Consider the following 9,411-nt stretch of genomic DNA (forward strand, 5'->3'; position numbering starts at 1 on the left):
AGAAAAACGTTGTTACATCAAATTTTAAGCTACACAAATATGGAACTAAAGTGAACCTTAAAGGATTAGTTCACTTTCAAATAAAATCTCTAAAAAATTAAAATTCTACTTACGGAACGAACGTGGCGCCAGTTCCATTTTTTCCGCAAGCAGAATAGAGAAGGCGTAGGACATACAGCATAAGCTTTTTGAAGAATACGAAAGCGCGGTTTTGGCGGAAGCACTTGGAAGGCGATCATTTGTGTTTATGAAGCATATACATTTACATTTTTTTCAAAAATGACCAATCGTTTCTCTAGATAAGACCCTTATTCCTCGTCTGGTATCGTTTAAAGCCCTTTGAAGCTGCACTGAAACTGTAATTTTGACCTTCAACCATTTGGAGTCCATTGAAGTCCACTATAAGGAGAATAATCCTGGAATGTTTTCATCAAAAACCTTAATTTCTTTTTGACTGAAGAAAGAAAGACAATGACATCTTGGATGACATGGGGGTGAGTAAATTATCAGGAAAATTTTATTTGAAAGTGAACTAATCCTTTAAGGTGGTGCACTTTATAAGCAAACCACACGACGGACTAAATGCAAGTGGTACTGCCTTTTCTTGATGCTTTTCTTATGATATTTCAGGAAATAACCACAGCAAATGCCTTTTGGAGATGACATTTACATGTATTAATTTAGCAAATGCTTTTATTCAAATGTGTGACAATGCTTCTCATTTTTACTTTCAAAATAACTATTTGAAATGTTTATCATTGCATAACTTATGGATTCACTTTCTTTTTCCAACTGCATTACACAGTATGCAGAACAATAGTATTCCATTCCTAACATAGTCATTTACTACTAGGGTAGGCTACATTAGAAAGTTCACAATTATATCACTTGTATTGTATATTATTATATATGATAAAATGGACAACCCTTACCAGCAGAAGATGATGTCTTCGCGACCCCAGCATTGGCTGGTCTACCGATTTTGCTGGGCGCTTTGAGTCCACTGGGTTTTGATGTGCTCATTGTTGCTCTGAAATTGCCGTTTGTCTATACTTGCACTTTTCCTCTCCAACAAACATTGACTGCTGGGGTTGAAGCACCAGTGTATGAAGAAAATAATTAAATAAAAAGTGATGGAGAAAGGGGAGCAGCAATGTCTCTGGAAAGAAAGAAAGGAAAGAGAAATATATCAGCCCGTTTAAACAGTGCAGGGATGCGTCTTGCTTTTTGCCATTTCAGTAACTTTGTGTTCATGCAACACATATGGTTTCATTGGTATGTTGAAAGTGTAAAGCCTATTTCACACTGCAAACATAAGCAATATGTAACAACAGGCTTCTGTTTTTTGTTTTGTGCTGTATAACAGAGCTGTTCCTCTATACTGAGCTGTTACAGTGAGTATTTCATTCAAATGAAGGCCATGATATAAAATGGTTATCAGGTAGGGGTGTGACGAGATCTCGTGTCACAAGATTTCTTGTCGACGCGAAAAGTAGTCTCGTGATATTGCCATGACAGAGTGTTAGGATGATTAGGAAAGAATATGCCACCGCTACTTTTACATTATGCCTCCACTGTTGCTTTGTATTTAAAGGTGCCCTAGAATCAAAAATTGAATTTACCTCGGTATAGTTGAAAAACAAGAGATCAGTACATGGAAATGACATACAGTGAGTTTGAAATGACAACTCCATTGCTTCCTCCTTCTTATGTAAATCTCATTTGTTTAAAAGACCTCCGAAAAACAGGCGAATCTCAACATAACACCGACTGTCACGTAACAGTCGGGATCATTAATATGTATGACCCCAATATTTGCATATGCCAGCCCTTGTTCAAGGCATTACACACTTTTGTCTGCAAAAAAATAAATAAAATGAACTGTTAAATTATCATTTGATTACAAGGGCAGCCAGTATTAACGTCTGGATCTGTGACCAGCAGAATCATCAGACTAGGTAAGCAAGCAAGAACAATAGCGAAAAATGGAGCGCGCGATTTAAAGGGGCCGCACGCTGAATCGGTGCATAGTTAATGATGCCCCAAAAAAATCTATGGGGTATTTTGAGCTGATACTTCACAGACACATTCAGGGGACACCTTAGACTTATATTACATCTTGTAAAAACTGGTTCTAGGGCACCTTTAAATAAAAAACATTTAATTCAGTTAGATAACGGTCGCCGCCACTCCATATTCACAGACTATGCGTGATCGCATAAGTAAAAGTAAACGCGAGCGCGCATTCAAACGCGATTTCAATACCCCGCATTTTGAAAGCGGCTCCCTGATGAATACAGATATCTCTCAATGTGAAAGCTATTTTAGGCTGGGCAGTGTAGTTGTAACATCTCTTAGCTCTGTATTAAAGAAAAATTTGGTCTTATTTGCACTTTGAATACTGAGAGAGTGTGATTATGGTTGCACTTATTGTAAAGTGTTGCCATAAAAAACAGTTTTCTCTTAATCTTATTAAGCACAAACAATAAGGTTTCATTTTTTAACATTAGTTAATGCACTGTGAACTATCATGAACTAACAATGGATGACTATTTTTATTAACTAACATTAACATGTTAGATTAATAAATACTGTAGCAAAGATATTGCTCATTGTTAGTTGATGTTGGTTAATACATTAATGTTAATAAATGAGACCTTATTTTAAAGTGTTACCATTTTTATTCATACTGTTTTTATTTCTATGATCAGTTTGTGGAAATTAGTTCAGTTAGGAGGTCAAAAGTTGTAGAAGCTCATAAATCATGTACAGTAAGGTCTGAAGAGACTGAAATCATACAGAAGAGAAGTCAGTCAGTTGAGTTTGTGGCAAAAACCTTTTACAGTGCTTGAGTATTGTTGTCTTTTACTGCATATGATAACTCATTCATTACAAGATAATTAGTTTAAACATTTCAAATACACCTGTAGATTATTTTTCTAGTCATGTATTTCGCCATTGAGGATTTCTTGTGTAAAAATCTTGTCTCGTCTCGTTCTCATGAACTCAATCTCGAGTCTCGTCTCATCTCGTGAGCTACCCGTCTCGTCACACCTATTATCAGGAATTAACCATTGAAAACAAAACCCAGTCAGTGAGCTTGTGCTGAAATAAAGCTAGTGATGCTTTAGCAATTATAAAGGGAGTGTTCTTTTCTTGATTTCTGAATTTATTCCCAATTTAAATAAAAGTTTGTTTTTCATGCTGCAACGGCCATGTATAAACTGCAAAGACAACAAAAAAGTGACAAACGCATTTAAATGCAGGAGTAGATGTGCTAAATTATTGTTTTGTCACTCCTGAAATTGCTTGGCGAACCTGTAGAATTCATTGTATTCCACTTTAAACTGCAACACACAGTTGTCCAATTGGATAATTACCTTTGGTGGTTGCCTTAGATGAGCATTAATACAATAATTGAGAAGTCAGTTGGTACAAACCATGGGACAAACAACCTGTGCAAAAAGTCATTTGCCAATTCAAAATAGAGAAATGAGGGAAGCTCATTTCTTTCTTTCATCAGTCTCATGATAGTTTAACTGTCAAGTAAACTCTACTAGGCCACTTGAGATGGACTGACCCATAAACAGAGTATGCAAATTGCCATATCTTTACTTAAAGCAGATTATCATGATTTAGACAAGCCCCCAAAAAATTACATAACAGTGCAAAGATGCTGAAATAATCCTCACAGAGTGAAGTGACATGATAACTTGGCTAAACACACTCTTGGACACATGCTGCACATGCACTACAGATCTGAAAAGCTGCAAGTTCTTCTGTGGACCACAAATATAACAACTATTGAACAGTGAAGATCCTTTGATGCAATTATAATTATTTATTTTTTTCCAGTTATTGGCCAATAATTAATCGGCTGCTGATATATCACGATATAATGTGTACCTCTACTAAAAGGCTGTGTAGAAAAAAAATTATGCAACTGCATCTTTTAGAGTTTGAGCCGCTTATAACATGCATTTGGGAAAGCAGCAACATATGGTTTCACTTTAATCTACATTCACAGACTTTCCAATATTTTTGCAGACAGAAGTTTACACTATCTCACCAGACTTGACACCATTTCACCAGACTGAAAATGGTTTATAAACACAGAAACTTAAAGGCCTCCTTATGGTTTTCCACCAGAAGACATAAATATCAGTATTATAATTTTATTACTTTTCACTAATTAAATTACTACAACAATTTATTACACATTATTACCATTATTATTAATTATAATAATAATAATTTTTTCTGGATGTCTTGGATGTTTTGATATTAGATGTTTATCATATTGCAATTCAAATTAGGGATGCCCATTAACAACGCTGACACACGGGCAACTAAAGCACAAAGAATTTATGACATTCTATAGTGTTCTTATTATAATGTTATGTAGATTGGCTGCACATCTTGCACTTAAGTGTATTTTCATAATCAAATTGATTCCAGGCATCACTGTGTGCTTTCAAAGCCATAGTTTCACTTTAGCTCTTCATTTCAGTCGCAAGACTTTTTCCACTCATGCACCATATTTATCACCATCAGAGGGGCAAAGTAATGGATTAGAGTAACTCGTATTTGTAAAGTAATTGGATTTGATCCATAACAGGGACTAGAATCTTTTTTTTTTTTTTTTTTACAGATCAAGTTAGCACCTTTACTAGACTTTAGACTTTACCAAATGTACCATTCACACACATATATTTAATCCTAATCCATCTAATCCATGTACTGGCAAAAGTCCACCAGTATGATTATTAGAGACGCTGGTATGGATTGTGGATCTGTAAAAATGTTTTCTGGTACCTAGCATGGATCAAATCCAATGACCTCTGTTTGTGTGTTTTTGTATTCACCACCATTTCTTTGCCCTGCTGATGGTCATAAAAAGGACACAGATCAAACACAAAAAAGGTATTCAAAACAAACAAATGCTATACCACTTTAACTACTTCAACTGACAATGTTTGTTAAGGGACGTGCGACAATGGAAAAAAGAACATTTACAGATTTATCAAAGGCTCTGAACAAGACATATTGCTTTGATCAGTAAAGTGGTACAAGTCCAAACCACTACTGTACATTTCAGCAAAATAACAAGAGAGTAGTTCAGAAAAATATCCTCACTTGGACATTTGAGGACAATGACCATGTCGGTATCTGGCATGAAAGGTTTTGGGGTTTTTTTAAATATTGGCTCATAAGCAGATAATATTGTGTATTGTCTTTACCATAACTTAGACACTTTAACACTAGGGTTAATATTTACTAATATTACTGATTAAACTGCACTGACACTATTGGATGAGAGCATAAATTGAACAGAATTGAGATGATAATGACACTAACTTTGCAACATCAACACTGTTATAGACTGAATTGATTTGACATTTAATTGAGCTGAACAATGACACCATTCTGTAGAGCTGCTTATGAATTCAACTCGTTTCATAATTGATGAACTTTGTAACATTGACACTGTAGGCTAATTGAGCCGACTTAAAACAACATTGAACTAAACTGAGCTGAATAATGACACCATCATCTTTTGTATCGCGTATCAAACCACCAAACTGCTGAAATCACGTGACTTTGGCGCTCCGATCCACTGATTTGATTCGTAAAGCTCCGAAGCTTCATGAAGCAGTGTTATGAAATCGGCCATCACTAGATATTGTTCAAAAGTAGTTATTTTGTTTTTTGGCGCACAAAAAAATATTCTCATTGCTTTATAATATTACGGTAGAACCAATGTACTCACATTTAAATATGTTTTTAGTACCTTTATGGATCTTGAGAGAGAAAGTACCAGTCTATGCAGGCCTCACTGAGCCATCGGATTTAATCAAAAATATCTTAATTTGTGTTCCCAAGATGAACGAAGGTCTTATGGGTGTAGAACGACATGAGGGTGAGTAATAAATGACATTATTTTCATTTTTGGGTGAACTAACCCTTTAAACAATGGCCAATTTGGAAAAATAATTGTGTTTATTGGCCGATACATCGGTGCATCCCTACTTAATATCCACTTTATCCACAATTTAACAATAACAACAATAGTGCATTGAAATGATGAACATAAACAGATGAAATGTGTCAAACTTACGATCCACTTCACATTAAGGGTTTGTAACTACAATGTACTAACCTTTAAATTAATGCCTTTAAATTGACTTATTGTGTAATAATTTCTGTCTGCTAGAGGTCGCCTATTCAAAACAAAGGCGTAGCCTAATGACGCTAGGTTTGAACGCGGAATCTTGGGACATGTGGTCTTCACCTCAACGGCCAGTGGAAAAGAATAGGAATAGGACTCAGGAAGAAATCATGTTCATGGATGCGATTATTAACATTACTGAAGTATGAAGCAGAGCAGGAGCAAGTGTTGTAGGAGCTGAACGAGGAGCTAGCGATTGCGCGACACGCCGCGAACAGCGGGACTTCTTATTATGAGTATTACAGTCGCCGGCGCCACTTCCGCTTTTCCAGTCATGAGTATGAGGTAACACAGCTCTGTTTATCATATTAGATACATTTGAGAGTGTTGAAAATTATGTTATAACGTAACTCTGTGCGTTCACTCAGCGGCTGCTGTGAGACACTGTTACACATTGCAGTAAGACAGATCGATTTTAGAATATCATATTAAATGCTGGATGGCTTGTGTTGATAAATGACATGCAATTCATTTTAAAACGTATTGTATGATGGAGAAAATGCTGTATCACTGTTACTAAAAACAAAGCTGCATCTGATTATGCTGTGTTAGCTACTTCACAAAATAATGTTTTTCTCTGAGGCATGGTTAGGCATGGTAAAGCATGGTACTCTGAAAAAAAAAAATCAAGAAAATTAGATTTAAACAAAAAGACTAAACGTGTTGAGCTATATAACAATAATTAGTTTTCTGTCTATAAATATATCAAAACAGTTGTTATCTTGTCTATTAAAACATGTAAATATTAAAGCGTCTTTGGTGTTTCCATGGTTTCTACAAAATAAAACCGGAAACCGAGGGTAACGCAGGTATGACGCAATTGACATGCGACTCCTCACACGTCCCAGAGCCTTGGTTAAAATTGCAATTTTCTCACGATTTACAAATAGTTGCAAACATTTGGGATATTGTAAGTACTTAAGTGAACAAAATATATAAACATTGGCCTGGATATTTTAGTGCAAGAATCTTACATATTGCACCTTTAACCCATAAACCTAACCATACCACCAAACCTGTATCCCACTTCTATAGTAGTGTTTTGACATGGACCCAAGTAGGCCTAGTTAAAGAAAACTAAAACCTAAACCTTTATAAAACATGACAGACAACTCAGAATTCAAATCTGCTTGACTCTTCATGACACCAACATTATCTGGCTCTTTATCAAAACAAGCTCCTGAAAACAACGACAGACAGTTCCAAACTTGAAAATCCATTAACAAAATCCAATCTTGTCCAACATGCGACACAGTTTTAAAAAAAATCCCTCAAAAACTAGAATCGTGTTATTTGGCATAAACTCTAGTGCAGCATGTGATCATTCAGGCGCCACATCTAGGGCTTCAAAATCTGAGCCGATTTACGCTCGAGCTTGACAAGTTACCAAGTCCGATTCAGGATTTCAACCAAAAACAACCACCCAATATACGAAGAACGGGATATTTACAAAACATAAATAAACTACTAGTTTGACGACGAACAGTACTTAAAAGTTTCCACCTTAAAGCCCAAACGAGTAGCTTTAATGACTTAGTTTTGAAAAAAAATAAAAGTTTAACGCAACCCCCAGAAAACAACACGACGTAACAAACATCAAAATGCTCTATACTCGCGTCATTTGACTTTCCCCATTCAAGTGCATGCAAGTTCCGATACGCAATGAACATGGAGAAAGTTCCCTAGTCCTTATGACGACTTTCCGCAATGTCACATCTTGACTAACCGAACCAAAATAGAGAGCCGCAGTCAATAACAGCGCGGCGCTAGTCAGCGCACATCAACGCGTTTAAACACAGGTCCTGTTTACAAAGAAGAACAGCTGATGACAAATCTAATGCAAGGATAAGGTTACCGAGTGCTGAGCGAGGGCCGAGAAAGCAACCTGTATTAGATGGGAAATTCTGACTTAGCAACTTCCGATGGAAAATACGATCTCCGCGACCCCCGCTGAACAGAGCTCTTCACCCACACATCGCGTGCTCACCTGAGGTCTCGTGGCTATCAAAAATCAACTGCGCTGAATTCTCTTCAATCTACTTAGCTTGACGCCTGCGTTGGTTGAGGATTTAACCTGGTGCGTTCAAGCACCCACTTCTGTAGTGACACGAGTGGCGTAATGACGCACTGTCTCCGCTCCGCCCATTCACAGCAGCGGGAGGCGGGCAGATGAAAGAGCAAACGCGGGAGATGTACAGCAGTAAAGACATCAAACAATGATGTAATTCAGAACTACACATGCGCTGAATACAGTCTGTGCAATTAAACACTAAAACAAGTTAAAGTATTAGAAGAGATGAATCAATTCAAAACTATTTGAGACATATGTTGACCTTTGAGAATATGTAGACAAAATTATGGGGGTGTTTTTCATTCTGCTTTCATTTTAGTTTTAGTTACATTTTAGTAGGCTCAGTTTTGTTGTGTTTTTGTTTATTTATTTATTTTACTAAGTTTCAGTTTTAGTTTATTTTAGTACTTCAATATAAATTAAAAGAAAATTAGAAATTTTGCCTCGGTAACTGTAGCTGAAATAAAATAAGTTTAACTTTAACTAAAACCATAAAAATTAAATATAAATAATGATAATAACCCTGCTCTCTATACTGAAAAAGCAGTAATTATACTTATATTTTTAATGCTTTACACAATAAGTAAATATCATTGCAAGTTTATTCAATTATAGGCTACAACTCAGAGGATACAGTTTGAAAACAATTTGAAACCATTCTATTACTTTTTAAAGTAATTTTGTGTCTGTATTTTTAAAATATATTTTTATATTAACATATGCCTATTTTAATGACAGTACATTTATTGTACAAAAATGAATTCTTTTATTTATCAAAATAAACAGAAAATAGTAAACTTTGCTAAAGTTATTCTTTTGAACAAGTATTAACCTAGACATTTTTAAAAACATATTATTTTAGCTATGTGTATGAATACTGTGTGCCTTTTACCCCATGTCTCACCATCTCATACATTTTTAAACAAACTTAACCACTTTTATGATTTATTTTCAAACAAAATATGTTGCTCCATCAATGTTCAATACAAACATATATATTTTTCCTGCAATCATGCACTTTGAGAGTCGTGAAAAGCATTTTCTCTTAAGGTGTGCCTTTAGCCCCATTGTATACCCTATATATGATGACGTTTGACAATATGTAGACAAA

At 35.5% G+C, this 9,411-nt stretch overlaps 1 protein-coding gene across 4 annotated transcripts in view; it reads right to left on the reverse strand.

Moving 5' to 3' along the window:
- clip1a (CAP-GLY domain containing linker protein 1a) overlaps window positions 1-8,373 on the reverse strand; it is a 56,181-nt gene extending 47,808 nt beyond the window's left edge. For all 4 annotated transcript variants that reach the window (XM_048189688.1, XM_048189687.1, XM_048189686.1 and 1 more), the window contains exons 1-2: window positions 8,217-8,373; window positions 933-1,159 (exon numbers count right to left, since the gene is read on the reverse strand). In XM_048189688.1, the coding sequence (XP_048045645.1) occupies window positions 933-1,023 (91 nt within the window). In that variant the 5' untranslated portion in view covers window positions 1,024-1,159; window positions 8,217-8,373. The remainder of the gene's footprint in view (window positions 1-932; window positions 1,160-8,216) is intronic.
- Between the last annotated feature and the right edge of the window lie 1,038 nt (window positions 8,374-9,411).

This window comes from Megalobrama amblycephala, linkage group LG4 (genome assembly GCF_018812025.1).
Source record: "Megalobrama amblycephala isolate DHTTF-2021 linkage group LG4, ASM1881202v1, whole genome shotgun sequence".
Classification (NCBI taxonomy): domain Eukaryota; kingdom Metazoa; phylum Chordata; class Actinopteri; order Cypriniformes; family Xenocyprididae; genus Megalobrama; species Megalobrama amblycephala.